Raw genomic sequence first — 20,993 nt, forward strand, 5'->3', positions numbered from 1 at the left:
GCCCCTCTGTCTAATTCTGTCCTAAACACATGCACGCATGTAGCAAAATAGGCCTTCAGCCTGACTGCTCTGTGAGAATAGGATGGAGAGAACACTGGGCTCTTTTTCTGTTGGGGAACTCGGCACTCAAACACACAGACACACACACACATATACATGCAACTTCACACACACCCACACAGACTTACACAAAGGCAGGGCTAGTATCCCCCTGAGTTTTCCCTACTGCTGTTTCTATGAAAAATTTACACAGAAGTGATCTCATCGGCTATTTTGAGCGCATCTCTGACCTAGGAATGTTTTAAAGAGCTAGTATCTGCCTCTGCTTTTAGTGATCTTTGGCGTTATGTTTGACATAACCAAAAAATATGAGTGTGTGTACGTATACATAAAGTCTTGTATGCTGTGTACCCATGCTTTTCTTTCTTTTATGTTTTTGTTCAATACAATAATTGCCTTAAAGTTTGAATTATAATCCCCCTACAAGTGTTGCTGCATTGAAAGCAGGTGGTTTCATTCATCTTTCTTTACATCTCATTGCAGCCACAAAATGGTGCATGAACACTAACATTCTTTTGTTGAACTGAGCATCACACACACACACACACACACACACACACACACACACACACACACACACACACACACACACACACACACACACACACACACACACACAGTAACACACACACAATCATATACTGTGTACAGACACAGATGAAAAAAAATCAATTGCTTTTGAGAGAACTCCATCATCAAATTGAGTCAATTTCAGGTTTCTCTGTGCAGTCTTTGATGCAAAAGCTAACCACAAACACGGCCATCCAATTTCATAGCAAGAGTCAGCCTGCTCTCGAGATGAATGGAGATGAATACTTGGGGCCTGAAGTGTTGATGTTGGAGGCACAGGTCTGTCTGCTTGCACTCACTTTTACGCTGGTAATGACATGGGTGGCTACATCCTTATTTCTACAAGAATGAACTGCTGAAAACGTTCAAGGAGCTTGTGTGATAAACTTGCGATCACTAAAGAGCAAAAGGAATCAAGCTGCAAACTTTTAACATGTTTTTTGAGTCTTTCAATTCACACTACTACAATACTGCAGCTGTTTCAGCTTAAGTGACACTGTTACGCTGGTTATCTTGTTGGATATATTTTTAGGAAAATGGGATATTTCTTGTATTTCCTTCCTAAAAACAATCACTAATTACAAATATCTGTAACTACATCTGTTCTGTAGCAAGCTAGCAGCTGTACTGTTGAATTAAGGTAAAACGCCTTAAGGTAACTGTTGTGATTTGGCACTACATAAATAAAATGGAATTGAATTGAAATGAATTAAAGACCAGCTGGGATATTTACACTGCATGTGTATGCTTCCCAGATTTATTTATGTATAGTAATATATTGTGCATCCTATAAGAACTTAATGTTGTGCTTTTTTAGGTGTTACTTTGTTGTTACTTTGAATACTCTTTATAAAAGATGCACTGATCAGTTATTTGGATGGGACATCAATCTGATCCTAACTTGAAATGCCAGGCCGAGTATCAGTGACAGCAGACACGATCGACCCAATTCGATTTTATTTTGGTCTGTGTTTACAACTCACTACATTACCTGTGGTGGATTGTTTGCTAGCAGGAGACCTAACATACCATGAAGAAAGCTAACAGCAAAGGGTCAGTAAATATCACAGTCAGTCAGCCAGGTTATGGTAGTCTTAAATGCTTGAACTGAAGCCAACTGAGCTTCGTTTTAGGATCATAAACACGTTTCTCTCTTATCCATGAGGGTTCTTCAGTTCTAAAAGCTGATTCTAAAAGCTGATGGGGAATAGCAGGTATTTAACCTCCAGTGGGGGGCTGCCACTTGAGGTGGCCCTGAGAGCGGTTGACCCACCCTGTTATCATGCGAGTCGTAAGGGTCACATGATCTGAGGGGCTTCTTAGAACTGAAGAAGTCCCTCAGATGAGAGGTGAAACCCGCCCATGGACCTAAAAGGAAGCCCTGCGGTTTCCTTCAATTCAAACTCTTAAGATGGTCAGCGCAGATATTTGGTCTGTTTTATAAATTATGGTCCCATTTGGAGTAAATTAGCCAATAAAGAAGGCTATGCTTTACAGCACAGCTACCTGGTCAATGGCATTTCACTACCATGCTGCTGTGCAGTGTCTATCAACCAGATGCACTCCTCACTTGGAATGTCCACTTAAAAAATACAAATATGAAGGCAACCAAAAAGCTCAACATGAGCCTTCAAAACGGGGGTTTAGATAAGTTTAATGTAACTAATTCAACAGAAAGTTTAAATTCAGTCTACTTGTTATTATACAAAATCCTTTGCTTCAGTCTGACTCATACTCACAATCTTGCTGATGTAGTGCCTACAATATAAGCAATATTTTCAAGGTAATGGTTTAGGTATAGCATTTTAAATTCCTTTCTCCTGTTGAGAAGCTGTACAATACTTCATATTCTATAACTAATGTTTAGTAAGTAACAAGTACCTCCACCACTGTGGGATTTATTACTGGGTACGTGTAAACAAACGTGCAACAGCAATAATGTTTAAGAAAACAAATTATTTAGCACTGTGCTAAATTATTCCTGTTGCACATTTGTTTACACTTACCTTTTGTGACACCGGTTCCAGCTCAGCAACAGTGCTGCCGTTAATGTTCATTATTGTCCACCATTGTCTGAATGTTGTTTTCAAGGACATCATGGAGATACACTGCTATGGTGGATGAGGGTTGCATTTACTATTTGATTACAACCTGCAACCCACAGCATTACTCCTCATTAACTTAAGTCAGATAGTATCTGTAATTATGCAGATTCCCTCTGACTAATTACCTGGACAACTGTTCATACCACTAAATTAATGTGCGATCCACTGAAGCTGTGAAGTACTACTACTCCATCATTTAAAACCCTGGTTACAATTTAAAAAAATAAAATAAAATAAGAAGCCTGTCTTTTTATGTGACACTTGAGCCACATCTTGATTACATTAGAGAGAGAGCCATGACTGTAGGCATGAACTCACTGACTGAGGGTCTAAAACTGCACAGACACAATAAAACAAGAAAGATCAAGAAGGCTGAATATTGACAGGGCAGCTGTCAGGGTCAAAAGCAGACGAATCTAAATAACTTTGATACCCTGTTTGCTCATTAATGCCACAGATACACAGGGGTAGCAGTTATTACATGATGTTTGCTACATTTTTTAGTACAGGATAGAATTAGAGATGATAAAGTTATCATTTTTTAATGACGCATCTGGTAAGATTCCACCAAGATGGCAGATGAGAAATTCATCTGAAGCGCCATCAATTTCTAGGGTGAACGTTTGAACTCTGTGAGCAGGTTTTTCATAGCTTCACCATCAACATAAAATGACCTGCTCAATGAGGTGGAGACAATGTTTTTCAATCGGGCAATTTAAAAGTGTGGGGTGTTCAAAAAGCAATAAAGGAAAACAGTGTCTCTTTGTGTAAAGGAACAGCGCTGATATTATTAATCCCATTGTGTTTGACTTAAAAGCGCAGAACGGCGGCAGACTTGTGAACCTTTGCAGGCATTTAGTAATACATGACCTCAGTGATGAGCGATCTGATGGCCAACAGAGAGACCTATAACATATGCACACATACAAACTCTGAGCTTGTTTTTATATCAGAAATTAATCTACTGACTAAGAAGACAAACACAAGTGTCTCAAATTGTATTATGAAAAGCAGTTATTGTTGATGTGGACACAGATAATGAGAGGATTACATTTCCCATCACAACAGGATTACGTGAAAAAAACAGACCATGAATTCAACTAAGGGGTTTATGGGAAAATAGTTTGAAAATGCTCCCATGTGTTTCCATTTTTTTAGGTAAAAATGATAAAAAGCTGAATCTGATGAAAGCCAGGCTGTATGAGAGAAAAGAACAGAATAGAATAGAATAGCCCTTTATTGTCATTGTACATGAAATTGTGGAAATCTACCTGCTGTTAACAATGACAACAAACACTACGAATCAGGAACTGCTGGGATTTGAACTCAGGATCTCCTGTTTACAAATCAGGCACTTTAACCATCTAAGCATAAAACCAGCAAAGTATAACATTTAAATAGAATGCAATCAATTGCAAATGTTTTAACTCTCCTCGGTTTCAGGGCCTACTTTGTAGTTTTTGTTGTTGTTTTTTCATAATGTGCTTTTGTCTGCTGAGGCACCTTTATCTGAATTACAATATGCATGACCTGTAGATTATTTATCAACTGATTGTCCTAAACATGGCACGGTTCGGTTCTGATGAGATGTTACTGCTATCAATCATGGTCAATCATGTGACCTGTCACAGGCGATAAGATGCCGCAGCCCTGTGTTTCACAGTCTGATGAAGAGCAGGTGTGCTTAAAACATCACACATTAAATAACAAAATTGGAGTTCCATTAATTCTTTTCTATTTTTCATAACAAGCTGAATATTTTCAAAGAGTCTTTGATTACAAGGCCAAAAAGTTTAAAGAAATGCAGGATGTGGTTTGGAAAAGCCTTCCTTGAAAAAGACATCATCTTGACGGCAACATACAGTATGTTGCTCCAAAACCTGCCTCATCATTTGCATCAATGGGAAGTTACTCATATTTATGGACCTCACACTATCATCGATACTGTACAGAATGGTTTCTTTGCCATTTATGCATCAAAATGCATGCAGAGTCCATGATTTTGATTTTGCAAGCAACTATTTGCTGTAGCTGTTTGATGGTAATGTTTTTTTGCTCCTGAAGGCAGTGTAGTGACTTCAGCTAGAGAATCAGTCTGTTTTTAATGCGGTGCTACCTGAGGGCACAAAGATCATGGCCATTTAGAACTGGTTTTCTACTTGTCCCCTATACAGCATTTTCTCCAGATTCCCTGAATCTTTTAATGACATCATACAACTTGAGGATGAAAAACCCCCAAATTCTCTTATTTTAAGACTGAGAAACATTATTTTTAAGTTATTCTATGTTCACCTATTTTCCCAATTAGTCATTCACAGTGCTGAAGCCTTCTTCATCTTTTTAGTCTTTTGTTCTCTCAGGCTGACACGTTGTCAGCATCAAAACAATTTTACATTCGACATGTATTTATGGTTTTAATGATTTGCATAAATAGTTGCATTCTCTTTTTATTTACAGCTTCCAAACATTTTTGGGTACTGAGTGGGGGGTAACCTTTTGAGTGAGATTCAGTCAAACTAGGAAACTAACAACCTACTGCTTAGTAAAATAAAAACTATAAACATTTAGAAACGGTGACCTAATGTTTTGGATTCTTTGTGCTGGATTATCTACCAAAGGCCTGAGGCAAATTTTGTACAGTTCGTTTTATAATTCTCCAGACTGAAAAGCATAAACACTCTTTTGGAAGCTGGAAAATAAGCTGTCACACTGACTGTAAGATGACCTCTGCAGAAGTAAAAGAAAAATCTTGGCTATTATTATGTTGGCATGTCTAAAGGAAGGAAAATGATTCATATAAAACATTATAAAAATGCTGTATTACTTTTGGAACACTGAACAAATGAATGAATAAATCAAAAATAAGAAAAGTAAGAGAGAATAAAGAGACTTATATCCAGTATATCCTTTGATCAACACGTCCTCATTTTCCACCTCGCTGCAAATGTCATCTCTAAAGCGCTTTGTCCCAAGACTTTTCCGTCTCTTGTTCGTCTGTTGGTCGTGTTGTGTACACATATCTGTGTGCACAGCTATTCCTCTCCAGCCTTAAACCCCTGTGGTTGGCACCACAACATAATATTGTCTCACTACGTATATCAAACTGTCTCTCCTCTCAGTCCCTGCCAGATCCTACCATCACCTCCAGAGTTAGCTGGTCCATTACTTCCAGGTCCTGTTTTTCATGTTCTTTCTGTTGCCAATGTTAACTTTCCATTCTGCAGATCATTCTTAATTTGACAGTCTACAGTGTACTTAGCTCCTCATCATGCTTTTCACCCGACATACACTGCTAACCCCGACTACCCTTTCTTCACTCCTCCGTCTCTAAACCCTCTCCCACTCAAGTTTTCTGCTTTTCAATAAATCTATAAAACCTTCGCCTTTGTCTGGGCACTGCTTTTGGGAGCAGCTAGTTGCTAAACTTTAACACAGAGATTGTTATTCAGAACCATACTATACCTTCACAGTAGGCATTATCATCTCGCAGTGGGCGGAAGCCATCCTTACAAACACAGCAGTCTCCTGCCTCCAGGTTCACACAGTCAGAGTTCTCCATGCAGCCGTTGCCCTCTGAGCAGAAGTCATGACCTGCGGGAGGCAGGGAGAGGAAAAGGGTGAGAGTCAGAGGATAGAAAGGGAGAGGAGTGACAGAGGCATACAGAGGCAGTGGAAAGGTTATATCATAGCTTCACACCTTTTTTTTCCCTCCACAGTATCTGAACTGTGGTGTTTTTACTAGTATATTAGGGCAATACACTCAAAAATGCTCTCTACATCTGACTTCACAGAAAACTCTGCTCAAATACGCTGCACTATGAATGAGTAGGTAAAAATTTAAAGACCATACTTATTATTTTACAACTTTCAATGAATTTTCTACAAGTCACATACACTTTTTAACTGCTGCAATTTATTTTAAAATAAAGGAGATCTTTCTTACAGAAAAGTACAGAAAAACTACCCAATCACCTTGTAGACAGAATTCATTTGAAAAAAACAATGTGTAAATGTCATGCTGAATGACCTGAAATCAAATATCAAAATCAAACAGTTAGCATATAAACATGCTCCAAAGGTGTGGAGGTTTCGTGCATTAACAGGTCCGAATTCTTGCGTGTTTTCTGAAGTATAAGATCACGCTTCTTCAATACCTCTGCAGACTTTACAGCATCTGCCACTCAAAGCAATCTGCTCCGACTCCGGACAGTTGAGTTCGGGACAAGGCTCACTGGGGACCACTCGATGCATGGTCCTGTCCTGTGAAGAGAGGAGGCAAAATCCTTGTCAGCAACTTCTTAGGTGAACTCTGCCCCCTTCATTTCCTAAGGGCCCAGAGGTAATTATGGAGGTAATTATTCATCCATTGTGTTTCCTCTTTCATGGCCCCACTCTCCCTGCTCCCTCTGTGTTCATTATAAGCCAATTACTCACTGGTCAATCACAGTTTTTTCCCCCCAAAAAACTACCTGTGGAAAGGGAAAGAAGAAGGGGAAAGCACGCTCTTCTTCTCTTGTTATCCTCAGCAATTTACATCAGGATTTATGATGCATCTTTATTACACTAACAGTGAATCAATCTTCTAGATTATCCCTGCATGTGCGTTTAGTCAGAGTGTAAAACCTGATTATGAGGTTCTGTTTCCCTGCATGCCTTTGGCAGGCCAATGTGATGATCTCATCCTTGTACCTCCAACTGATGCCCTTTTAGATTCCAGATTGCCACAGATAGTTCGACAAAAACAACAGACCTCCTCTGTTAATTCCTAGTGGACAAATGTTTTCCTAAGGATAACCTTAAATCAGGAGGTTAAAAAGGCGTCCTTATAATATGCCATGATCTCGGCTCACGCACAGGTAAAGTTCTGGAACAAACTTCCCCCAAAAGTCCCCAAACAACTTTCCAAACAAGCCTTGCCATCTACTTCTTGCCACCCACCACCCAAAACTTGCACCCCCAACCCAACCCACCTCCCTCGCAGCCAGCAGGCAGACAGAAGATCAGAGACGTGACAAGCAGCTGTCAGGGGAAGCCTGCAGAAGTCTGCAGCAGTGGGCTGACTGACAGCACTTCTTTGATCTGCCTGTGACTGCCAGTCAGTTAACTGGGACTACAGATGGGCCAGGTGTGGGCAAGCAAGCCAGGCAGCTGTCTGAAACCGCAGATTCTAATGGAGCTTTGCAGAATTCATGGAGGAGCTGGATGATATGATAGAGCTGGGTGATTAAAAACTTCAAATCATTTTTCTGTGATTGATTGGGCCTGCCTGGAATAATGTCATCAAGCGAATTACTCCCAAAAGTGAGCAACCCACCCATCTGGTGCACCAGGCAGACAAAAGCAAATACTTTGAATAATTGGGGAATGAATCTAATTTGGGACCACTGTGGTATCTGATGATTGGTACTGAAGAATAGATGTGGCATTCTCTGACTGACAGGTACACCTCCTTTTGGCCTCCAAATGTAAAATTGAGCAGTGGGATTCGGTCTTCTTCTTTTTTTTCTTCTTTTTTTTGTAGGACAGCGACAAGACAGATCAATGAAATTGAGCTGAAGCAGACAAACTCACAAGATGGGGCATTGTATCCTGCCACAGTGGGTCACACAGCGTAAGTATTTAGTAAGCTGTCATGCAGAGCAACATGGAAATTAGGAGACTAAGTGTTTAGCTCCATGAGTTAATGTGGGGTCTCTTTCTAAAAGACGTTCTAAAGAGCCTTCTAAGTGAAAATGGTTGTGTGTGTGTGTGTGTGCTGATATGACTTACCCTGCATTCAAACAGCAGGCACCTGCCAGCAGAGTCACGTACAGCTTTCTGATCTCCTTCCACCAATTCTCTTCCACCAAATAAGCAGACAGCTGTTAGCAGACACATAAATGCACACAAATAATTAATTAATTAATTAAATGGCACAATGAACAAATATTAAATAAATATGCACATAAAAACACATTGCCTTTTAAAATCTGCATTGGGTTATCATGTGCACAGGATGATAATCTTACATCTCCCTTTTTTTAAATGGCTGTGACCTATTTTTAATTAATTAATGCAGGTCCAAAAAAACGTGCTGGCGTAAGACATTTAGACAATATTTAATGATCACCAAAGAGTAGCAGAAATGTTAGCTGAACTGTGTGAAAGCCGTAGAATTACATGTGAGTAAAAAAATACAAATGAAGAACGCAACAAAGCACTTGCAGTTGCCGGGTTTGGAGGTGGAAGGATGTGAACAATGATACCTTTCATTTCCAAACAGATAACAGCTCAGTACTTATGATGCTTGAGTTTGAACAGCTGTTGAATACATTTTCATTATTTATTTATTTATTTTTTTGGATATAAGTATTCAGATTGTATTGATAAGGTAGAGCAGCTAGGCTCATGTTACATGCAGATAAATGATCTCCATAGAGAGCGAAGCAGGGACAGCACTTTCTTAAATATGGTGTTATTGTAATCTATTGTAGTTAAAACAAAAATAATTTTTATTAGCTTTTTAAAAATGTATCTGCATTTGTAAACAAGGACCGCAGAATAGAATAGTGAGTCTTTGGCTGGATATCCACTGGACATGGTCCAATTTATCCATAGGTTAAGCCAGCACACATGCCTTTGGTTTTCCAGATTGGCCCTTAATAAGTTAATAATGTCTTCAGCTACCAATCAGATGCAAAGAAAAACAAGATGCCCATAATTCATTTTGAATTTATAACCTCATTAATTGGAAAATAATGACTTTCTATTTGAATTTTCTTTATTGTTCTTTATTTGTAAATTAATTTATTGGTAAAACCTTAGATCGATCAAAACTGTGATCAAATGCTCAAAACTGTCTCTTCACATATACACTGATCAAAATAATAACAATAAAAATAAAAATAAAGGGACACACTGAAAGCAACACTCAATATGAAAAAAAATCATGCTGTATACATGTATCTATAGTCATATGGACTGGGTAATGTGTTTGGAAGGAAAGGATGCCACATCATTTGATGGAAATGAAAATCATCAACCTACAGAGGGCTGAATTCAAAGATACTCCAAAAATCAAATTGAAAAAACGATGCAGCAGGCTGGTCCATTTTGATGAAATTTCAACCCGGAATAACTCAGAATAGCACTGAGTGATTCGTGTGGCCCCTAAGTGCATGTGTGTCTTCTATGTCTGACAATTTTCATCCTCTAGGAACTCCCTGCATATCCTCAGCACATGAGGCCGGGTATTGTTGTGCACCAGGAATGTCTGACATCGGTCCAAGGATTTCGTGCTGATACTTAATGGTGGTCAGCCTGTCTAGCAAAGGTCTGTGCATACCTCCATGGATATGCCTCCCCAGATCATTACGGACCCACCAGGAAACCAGTCATGCTGAACCATATTACAGGCAGCATAATGTTCTCCATGGCTTCTCCAGACCCTTTCATTTCCAGCACGTGTTCATCTGTGAAAAGCACAGAGTGCCAGTAGTGGACCTGCAAATTCTGATATTCTATGACAAATGCCAATTGGACTCCATCATGCCAGGCAGCGAGCACAGGGCCCACTAGTGGACGTTGGGCACTCAGGCCACAATCATGAAGTCAGTTTCTGATTGTTTGATCAGAGACATTCACACCAGTGTGCTGCTGGAGCTCATTTTGTAGCTCTGGCAGTGCTCATCCTGTTCCTACAGGAGCAGATACCAGTCCAGTTAATGGTTTAAGGATCTTTTACGGCCCTCTCCTCGAGTAACTACCCATCTCCTGAAATCTACTCCATGCTCTTGTAACTCTGCCGGGAGACACAGCAAACCTTCTGGCACGTATTAATGTGTAATTGAATCTGTAGGATCCAGAACTGCAAAAACTAGCAAAAACAACAGAGTGGCCTCTAACAGTAAACCCATTCCTGTTTTGTGGGTTGTCTAATTGTTGTACCTCTGGTGCACCTGTTGTTAATTTCATTAACACCAAAGCAGCTGAAACTAATTAATACCCCCCCCCCCCCACACACACACACACACACCCTGCTGCTACTTAACTAGCCAGTTTAATATCCCAGAGGTTTAACTGACCTGATGCTATACTCTGATGAAAAAGTGTTCTTTTAATGTTTTGAGCAGTGTACATATTCTCTGACATCATACAAATGATTTCGTGTGATGTGGGAAAATAATTAAAAGCGCCAAACAATCTGTCACAATATCATCCAAATTAGGGGTAACCACTTTTTCACCCCAGGAAGAACAGATGCTTCATTCTGGTTTGGAGCTTCTTAAACGGCTTGAAAAGATTTGGGATCTGCATGTTCTCTGAAGAATTCCGATACAAGTTTAATCTGAATTGTAAAATCACATCATCATAACTAATTTATTAGACCCCACAACCAGCGGCTGAAATAATGAGGACAAAAGGCTCTTTAAAAAAAGGCCCATCAGAATTTTATAATCAGCTTACATCCTATCATGAGAGAGCTCACAGTTTAAGCTACACGCAAGGAACGACAATTTGGTTGCTGAAAACTAAGCAGAGGAAATTGGCATGTGTTGCAGGTGGTGAATACACCAAGAACTGGTCAATGCAAGCATGTGTAACTCCCACCAAGTTAAATCAATATAGTAAAAAAATGCACCACACCCGTAAGCTAAATACACGGTTGATAAAGAAACACTATATTTCTCCAGGCTGGCAGAGCAGAAAGATTCAAATATTTTGGAAAGAGGTCAGAGTGACATGTGAGAAAATTATCTCAAACAGAAATTGCCCTGAGCTCATTTCTACTTGGTTTATATCCAGACAAACAAAATTACTTCAAAAAAAGAAGCGAACATTATGACCCTTGTTTTTTAAATGCCACAAAGCTAACAGCGTTGTTTTAGAAAATGACCAAATGTTACACACTAAAAAAGACAAATGATGTCAGAGCTTCCATTTGAAATAACCATTTAAAGGGCAAGTAAGGAGTGTTAGAAATTGTTTAGGGGACCTTTCTTGAAATTCGTAGATGATGTGGATCTAACAGGAAGTTGATCTGAATTGCTGCTGGTTGTAAACAATGGAGGCTCTTGTTCAGATTGTGAGGTTTTTTCTTGTTTCATCTGAAAAAGATTTCATTATGTACATTTGAATCATACTGTTCTCTTTTTGTAACTGCTGAACCCAAATCTGTGCGTCTCCGCTCAGCTGTGACCGCAAACACTAGTTAGATGTCAGGAGTTATTTAACAGTGCTGTTTAACGTGCATCACGCACTCTGTCCTTATTATTTACACTTTTTTTGTGAGACCTTTTTTTTTTAAAGCCCTCAGGTGAATAGAGTTGAACCAAATCAAGCGTGTCAAACTCAATTAAGTAACAACAGAAGAAGTGATGGCATAATTAATATGCAGAGGGAGAAAGCACTCCTGAGTGCGGCACTGAGGAGAAGCCATTTCATGTAACTGGGGGTTCTTGGGGTGGTGGGGTGGTGGAGGTTAAAATAATCACATGGGCAGAAAGCGTGTGTTTGATGAGCAGTTGGGGTCAGACAGATTTAGTCTGATACAAGGGGGAGAAATGATTGACACTGGAGGTCAGGCCCTATCACAAAGCAGCGTATCATAAAAGAGAAGGACTTCTGAAACAGCCATTTGGCGCTCTACTTGACAGACAATCACACACAAAAAATAGAGACTCAGAACTCCTCCCTGGAAGGCCCTGCGCCGTGAGATAAGCCTTTAATTTGGAGAGCAAATCATGTCTTTGTAGCAAGGAAACTTGCGGTACACTTCTCTCCAAAGCGAGAGCACGTGTAATTAGCTGTGTGTTTGTCTACCTCATTGACACAAGGGAGAATAGGGATATTGAGTTTAAGGGCATTACTTGCTACGTGTTTGTATTTGGGTAACACGGCAGCAGATTTACAGTCCCGCTTAAAGCCCCTGCGTATCGGCCCAGGCCTATGGCTCCGTGGAAAAAGATGCTGACACGAGATGATTAACATCCCAGACTAATTGTTTCTTCCTGATAGAGAGTAAATCTTGTCTATTATTTGCTTTTGCAGCATTTTCACTGTGTCATTCGCTTACAGGCAAAGCAGGAAGAGGGATGGCAGAAGTGCGTGGGTGTTTGTGATGAAGAAGCTCTCAAATGAAGTCAGCCTGCACAAGACGTGGAGTCAAATCTGCTAAGAAATACTATACACACACACGCACAAAGTCTGGTACATTTTTCTATCGCTCATATGGTGTGTAACCTTCAACACATCTCAGGTGAGAACACCAGTTATTGAAAACACTCAGACGTACGGTAATAAATTCCTCTGCTTAATGCACGTGCTAGATTGTGTTCTATAAGTTGGTAGGCAGTTCTTCTTGCCTCTCAAAAGAAAATGTATCACATCTGTTAAAGTTTCATTTGGGATACTATCAGCAGAATGTAAAAAAAAAAGATAATACGATAATACCCACTGAAATCCATTTTTATTGAGAGGGGAATTGAGAGAATATGAGATGCAGAGTGCTGCGGTGAAGAGGCTAATAAGAGTTCATTGCTTAGCTCAAAGTCTTTCGGAAAAAAGAAAAAAAAACAGACCCTCTATGTAGCAATGTGATGAAATGGAATTATTTATCCAGCCAGAACATATCAGCGTTCAAAAGTTAATAAATGGACATTTATGGAGACACTATTTGCCAGTGTGATTATGAGCATCATTTTAGACCCTTAACATTCCCTTCCTCTTCACTTTTCTCACAGCCTCAACATGCCATGCCATAAATAGGAACTAGTTTACATCACATGCAGCGATCCCAGATTTACTGGCTCATGTCTGTGTGACTGGTGGCCATCTGTGTTTTGAAAGCCAGCTAGTGAATAATTGATTGGTCCATGTATATGCAAAAAGGATGGACTCATCTCAAGAGACATGTTAGGAGGTAGCTTAGCAACACAGCAGAGCCCTGGTCAATTGTCAGGCAGCCCTTGTGGAGGCGTTATATGTGCTCTAAATCTGGTGATGGAGGTTGTTTTGCTGTTATGTGTGCGCGTTTGTGCGCAATTGTGTCCATGATTGTATGAGTGTAGGAGGGTGCTGAGGTTAAGGGTACTTCACTCACGCTGGCACTCCTTGCAGCAGGCACCCTTTACGTAGGCAGGCGCTGTGCCCGCCGGGCACTGAGGGGGAGGGCAGGAGATGGCCTCACATTGCACCGTGCCATTCTGGTAGAGAGAAACACAACACTTTGTTTAAAGAGTGACTACTAGAACTCAAGTGACACTGGGCGTTCGGTGCTTGAACTGATACATATTACTTCAGTATCAACAATTCTAAAATCTGACTATATTTATATTGATTTTCTTTTTTGAAAATAATCACCTAAATTGGGCAAATACTGCATTTTGAACAAGATATATAATAATTAGGATTTAACATTAAAAAATAAGACTGGAAAAACTGACAACCAATATCGTGTTTTACTGATATCCACACTGATATTTGGTGATTTAAAAATCTGATATGTCAGCCAATATTTTTTTTCTTTCAAACACAAATAGATTTCCCCCAATAACTGTCTTCATTAACATAATATAAAAATGCTAATTAAATATAATCTTGTCTTGGAATACTGGAGTACTCCTCAGATCACCTGATCCTCAGATTGGCTGGTGGTAATTGGTGGGGTACTGCAGGAAAGTTACAGGGCGCCCTCTGGTGGGCAATCTATGCAGTGTCGACACTCATAAGATAGTTGAAGGGTGTTTCTTACATGTCTTCCTTTTTAATTTATGTACTGGCTTTTATAAATGATGATGAAACAGCTAATATCAACGGCTGATATTGGCTAATAACATTGTTTCTGAACTTCAAACATACATTGGAATTTCTGTCAGGCATTTTTTAAATCCTTACTGTCCAACATACCATTGAAGCTAAAGACAGTGGTCCATCAATAAATTATACTTTTATGAAGCTAGTATTTGTTGATTTTTTGGTAGTGATGAACTACTACATTATGTTGATGTTTCTATTATATTGTTCACCCCATTTGTATAATTGGGATAGGCTAAATGCATGCAAGGCTGCTATTGAAATTAATGCATTTTAGACTGTAATTATGCCATTATAAATACATTATAAATCACAGGATGCACAGATGTTTGCAGCTTACTCAACCCCCCGAATCCTACGTTGCATCTTCTAAATATTCAGAGGATTCTGGCAAAGCTGAGGACTATGAATACTGTGCTGCGAATCCACTAAACTGAAGATTTCTACAGTAATCTGTAGATCTAATATATTTAAATACTATCTCCTTTTCTCCGGCTGTTACTGTAATTAACGTAGTTTCCACGGATGAAAGCTCTGTGACAGCAACATCTATGAACCTGATCCACATAATTGATAACATCTTAATGCATGACCTTTGAATTTTAAAGGTCACAGCTAATTACCACACATAAGGTAAGAACATATCCCATTTAATGCCTTAATTGCAGCCCAGGAATGGCAAAACATCGTTCCCGACGAATGAAGCGACTTCATTGGATGAGTGGGTAGAACAAATCCCTGATGATAATTATCATCTGTCAAGTGCAATTAGGTGCGGTGCACTGAGAGATATGTGATTTCCTATCTTTTGCATGTTGGGCAGTGGTGCACAAAGTCATCTCATTGGCTGGTTGGAGCAGTTCAGTAGCAGTGAATGAGTTTCATGTTCCGAAGCTGAGTAGACTGAAAGGCAGTGAAATCTGTTTGCCGATGTAGTACAAGCACAAGATCTCCAGCCGCTTATAATTCTTCTTTTGGCAATTATTCACACTTTGTGCAGCACAAAGTAGACCCTTGAGAGAATAGCGTATTATTAAGCACTGCTGTTGATGCGTCTAATCCTGAGTACTGTGGAGGTTTTTAATACAGTATCTTTTCTTGGGTAACTAGGGCAACCCTCAAGCTAGTGCATGAAAATAATGATACTACAAGCTGTCAACAACGGTGCCCCTGCACTTTGCACCTCTACCCCACCCAAACCCACACCCCCATCTTCACACACTCGATCAACAGGGGTTCAAGACAAAAAGGCAGCTTACGATAAGAGCAGAGAATGTATGTGTACACGAAGACGCTCGCATACACAGACGCACACCAACTGAGGCATGCACACGATACAATAAATGCAACAATGCATGATTAAAAATGCATGTTGTCAGACACAAATGCATATCCCATTCATAAAAATGCCCGCGCACACTAATATTGGCCCGCACACTCACACGTATATTTGTTTATGACCCGCTCACATACCTGCAAACATATAATCACACACAGCGAGACAAGTACATAATTTCAGACCCAGTATGTTCAAATGCACACAATCACAAAACTGAATGTCCCCTCCCCTTTCCTTTTAATGGTCAGACACACACACACTAGCATGCACGCACATGCAGTCGAGCACCCTTGTGAGAAGCCCCACCGTGCATGTGCAATTCCTGCAGCCATCTGTCCAGCTTTCATCCTCCCTGTAGACGACCCCCTTGACGCTGCAGGTTCTCTCACAATAGCAGCCATCCAGCCCATTCATCTTCTCCTCCGCCCTGGACAGCTGCACCACCAACACCACCCCCCAACACACCCGAAAGACAAAAACCAAGTAGAAAAGAAGACATGAGTCAGCCTCATTCTATGTCTATATTCACATGAAAAAAAGGAGCTTCAAAAGCAAACCAGCAGCATCACAAAACTCATTCATGAGATACTATTAACACCTCATACACTCTCAGTCTCTCCATCAGAAGAGAAAAGACTTCATTAATAGGCAGAGCCAAATGTTAATACGGCTCTGAATGCCTGTTGCAATGAATGTTAATAACAGAAACGTACTGACAAGGGGATATTTTTTACTCATTTAATTCAAAGGAGCAATTACCGTTCCTCTCTCTGTTTTGGATTAAATGTAAAATCAGCACACGTAACACACACATTACATTACCTTGCTGGATGTTTTTGCAAGTATATCCTGTAGCTCCATGATTTTCTGCACTAGTCCATGGAAATCATTGCAGGTTGGACATGCTGACATACAAGGAACAATACAAAGTAACTTAGGTACGTGCAATAATGTGGTCATCCATTCAAATAATCTATGTTAACTGCATCATAACTATAGCAAAACCTGTCTAACCATATTACAATTTTTAAACACTTTTAATAGTAGAAACAGTTCAGTAGTTTAACAGTAATAGTTAATAATTAATAATAATATTAATAATACTTGCTAATATGTTTTTCTTTGAAGGAGGAAATTTTGCTTGTTATTTTATATTACTAAAAAATGTCCCCTCTGTAAAAAGGCCTAATTTACTGGAAAACGCATTAAGCAAACTTTTTGAGGGACAGGAACATATAATCCATGTGAAAAATCATTTTAAACCATGAGGTGTGGGTGTGTGGTTTTAACTCTCTGCAAAAATAAAGTGTTTGTCTGCAACAAACTCTAACAATGAGATAGGTAAAACAGCCACCTGGAATATAAAAAAGGTTCCCAGCAAAAAAACATCATCATAGCGCACAATAAAAACATTTCACTACACAACCAGTGATTACCACTTAAAAGTAATGCTAAACCGATTTCTGAAATATGCCTGATACAGTTTATTTGATCTAGCATATTTTCTCAGATAAAATTTCTCAGCTTTTTGCACTGATGTAAACAGCTGGTTTCTTTGTCCTCTCAAAGCCAAATAAAACAGTACCATCATCAAAATCGTGGCAATAATGAGGATAACGATCACACAGGAAAAACCCAGAAACCCCTTTTTGCTGATTGACTAACTCCAAAACACCCCATAACTGTTAAACTCCTTAGCGCTAATCAGGATTTAAAAATAATAATAATAAATAATAATATCAAATAAATACAAAAGGTACGTTTTATCTATACTGTAATCTAAAAGTAGGGTTGCAGGTAAATAAGGTAAAATCAATCTAAACTAAGTTTGAGGGTTATTCAGAATCAACAGTAATGGAATTACTGCACTCACTTCTGTTAAGGTCTGGACACTGTGAGATGTAACCCTGTGGCATCACCAGGATCTCCACGTCCTGCATCACTCCCTACATACACAGACATAACAACCATTTGATCATAGGGAGTAACACCTCACGCTAAAAAGAAGAAAAATATAGAAGAAACATCAAGCAGGTGTAGTAAATAGATGAGGACTTAGAAAGCTGGGGGTGTGGGGTAGGGTGGTAATATTTCGCTAAGTTGTCTAAGTCATTAATATTTGAGATAATGTGGGAGCCAAGCATATGTAACCTGAAAAAAATAAACAGGTAGAATTGTGTTTTTCACTGTGAAGTATGACAGACAGGTTGTTGGGTGATTGTTGGATAATATGCGTCCCAGACTGTCGCTCTGATCAATCATCTCATATCTGCAAACCTACAGGAGGTTAATTATGTGGCCAATTTAGCTGGAACATGGATTTTTTTTTCAATCTCTTCTGATAAGCATAGACAGGAGATAGAGATTCAATCATTTCATAAGTCCAAATTGTCCTACGTCCGAATCCCAAACACATACCTGTGTTCAGACACTCTGTTGCCATAGTAACCTGGTCCATTTCACTCCATGAGTGCATTTATTACCTTTACAGAAGTGGAACAGTGCAACTTAGGAGAAATTGTTTTTTTAAATTGTCTCGCCACTTCAATTTACCAACCATAAATTTAAAATCCTGGGGAAATTATTTGCTGATTTTTCACGGTAACGTGCAGAAATGGCAGAAGATAGGAGCTGTGTCGGTCAAATTTGAAATAACACTATTTACTTACCGGCACAGTATAAATTCTGCAAAATACAACTGCTACAAACTATAAATAGAAACTGTGTTATAATGTGTATTGCATATTACTTGCACATTATTATTTTGTTTAAACTAAGATGCCAAATTGCAGTTATTTGCTTGCATGCCTGAATAGGAAATTTTTAGTGGTTGAATATTGTTGTGTTTGTGTGAAAGAAGGGAGCTATTATTTAATAAATGTGCCCAACAATATTTTAGACAGTAAAGAGGGATTTTTTTTAATGGGCAGTGAGGAAATACTTAATATTAACACATAGAAAAATTAATCCAGCTTTTGATCTGCAAAAATTAGATACCCTACCAGGCCAAGAAAAAAGTGAACTACTAAAAAATTCTGGCTTGATAGAATTCAAAACTTCAGTTACTAGATAAGACATTTAGTTATGTATATTGTCTAAATGTAAAAAAAAACAAAAACGTATTGAGTAAAGAAGCAGCAGTGCATGTGCTCTGCCTAAAGTCTTAACTATTACCGCTAAGGCTGTGATTTTCTCATTTTTAGCTAACACATACAGACGTTGACCATTTCTCTATCTGTGTGGGCGTGCATGTGTCCTACTGAAGTAATGTTTTTAAAAAAAGAAAGAAAAAGAAAAAAAAGGAGATGTCTTCCCAGCAACTAATCAAGGATTCACAGAGTGGCGAGGAAAGATGCTGCTGTGTGACAAGATTAGTGGGTGACCTCCAGAGCTTCTTTCATCAACCAATTAACACAGAGGAAATTCAAATGCCAGGACACAGTGTATAAAGCATTAACAGGTACACATACACACAGCCATCACCGCACCATCAAACACAGACCTAGTCACCAGCAGATTGATTAAAATAGTTAGAATTGCTAGTAAGCTGACATTTTGCCCCAGCAAGTCTCCCCAGGTGGGAAATTCGGGAGTGCAGTCCAGTCTGAAAGAGGCGATATAAGTCTCTCTGTCTGAAAAACAATACTATAGACTAAGCTTAATGAGCATAGTCCAGAGGCTATTTAATGATTTCTCCCAAATAAGCACTGTGGGGGTTGCTGAGATAATTGCACTGGGCTTAGCTGCAGACTAAGGCACAGGGAACAAACAATGACAAAAAAATGTCAATTCCTAGGGTAGGCAGAGCAGCCCTCAAATTAAAATGGTAAGCCTTGAGAAATGCATGCAATTAAATCCAACAGCTATAATAAATAAAAACAAACAAGCCAAACAAAGAGGGAGAGGATACAGTATAAACCAAGACTGAGTACGGGGTGAAAAGATGGTGCCGCAGCTGAGATGAATTACTTGTTTGTGCTATTCTGAATCATTTATGGCTTAGTAATGACAGATCAGGAGAGGCATCAGCATGCATATATTCTGGAAAGGAAGTTTTTATTGCAGCATTAACCTTGAAGAAGCCATGAGCAGCGTTTCTTTGTCCGAGCCAAAAGGAAGTATCCTCGGGTATATCCATGTAGGGAGGTTCCACCACCCGCTCATAGATCCTGAAAAAACATAATCATAAATTGGTCAACGGCTAAAATCACAAAAAAGTCAGTTATGCGACCTGTTTGGCTCGTATGAAGAAAAGATGCCCCCCCCCCCCCAATACTGCAGGTCCTGCCCTTTTAAATCCTTCTGTTAACTCTTTCCCTATGCAGGGTATAGATAGCCACATGCTTTCTTGGATGCACATGGCGTTGCCGTCTGTTCTCTTATCGTGCCAAGAAGGATCATCACACACAAACAGTGACTCCCATGTCACAGTGAACAGCAGAGGCATGTAAAAACGCCGGTTTCCTCAAGGTGAGTTCAACCTGCGCCGGACCCCTGAGACATATGGCCGATGTCGATACGTGCATGCCAGTGTCAGCAAGTGAACACACTCCATACACAACGCAGCACGTCATGGCCTAAAAACACAAACCGTAGTTTAAAGCGTCATATTGTTACCTAACAATTTTTGGTTTCACTACTGTCTTTCAGTGAGTTTCTGCTTTTGAAGAGATATTACACGTTCTATTTTTCCATGCAAAGACAGACAAAAAAACCCTGAAAGATGATACAGAATAGATTTGATCACTTAGTTTAAAGTAATTTAAAGTCCTATTTAAATTAAATCACCACATGCCAATTCAGTATGAGAAATCTCTTTTTTCCCCAAATTTAAAATCCATATCTCTCTAAGCCTGGAGTCATTGCAATAATTTTTACATGATTTAACATAGCAGTATCTATTGCTGTATGAGTTGAAGGCTTAGAAATGCAACTCATTGCAGAAACTCAGAAAACAGATTTTATGTGAATTAATTATATTACGGCAGATCAGATAATTCAGATAATGAAAGTCCTTGCGCGGTATGTTACATGAGATTAGTACATGCAAAGTTTGAAGCTTATACAGAACACAACATTTAAATCTGTATTTTTCCTTTTGAAAGCGAAGACCCTCAATCCAGGAT

At 39.3% G+C, this 20,993-nt stretch overlaps 1 protein-coding gene across 3 annotated transcripts in view; it reads right to left on the minus strand.

The window, feature by feature from the left end:
• nell2a (neural EGFL like 2a) overlaps window positions 1–20,993 on the minus strand; it is an 81,269-nt gene that overhangs the window by 47,288 nt on the left and 12,988 nt on the right. For all 3 annotated transcript variants that reach the window (XM_039614477.1, XM_031726289.2, XM_039614478.1), the window contains 8 exons: window positions 19,940–20,036; window positions 17,741–17,813; window positions 16,690–16,772; window positions 16,174–16,302; window positions 13,816–13,918; window positions 8,505–8,596; window positions 6,890–6,995; window positions 6,198–6,326 (listed from right to left, as the gene is read on the minus strand). In XM_039614477.1, coding sequence (XP_039470411.1) covers window positions 6,198–6,326; window positions 6,890–6,995; window positions 8,505–8,596; window positions 13,816–13,918; window positions 16,174–16,302; window positions 16,690–16,772; window positions 17,741–17,813; window positions 19,940–20,036 — 812 coding nt within the window. The remainder of the gene's footprint in view (window positions 1–6,197; window positions 6,327–6,889; window positions 6,996–8,504; window positions 8,597–13,815; window positions 13,919–16,173; window positions 16,303–16,689; window positions 16,773–17,740; window positions 17,814–19,939; window positions 20,037–20,993) is intronic.

The sequence above is a fragment of the Oreochromis aureus genome, linkage group 7 (assembly GCF_013358895.1).
Source record: "Oreochromis aureus strain Israel breed Guangdong linkage group 7, ZZ_aureus, whole genome shotgun sequence".
Lineage (NCBI taxonomy): Eukaryota > Metazoa > Chordata > Actinopteri > Cichliformes > Cichlidae > Oreochromis > Oreochromis aureus.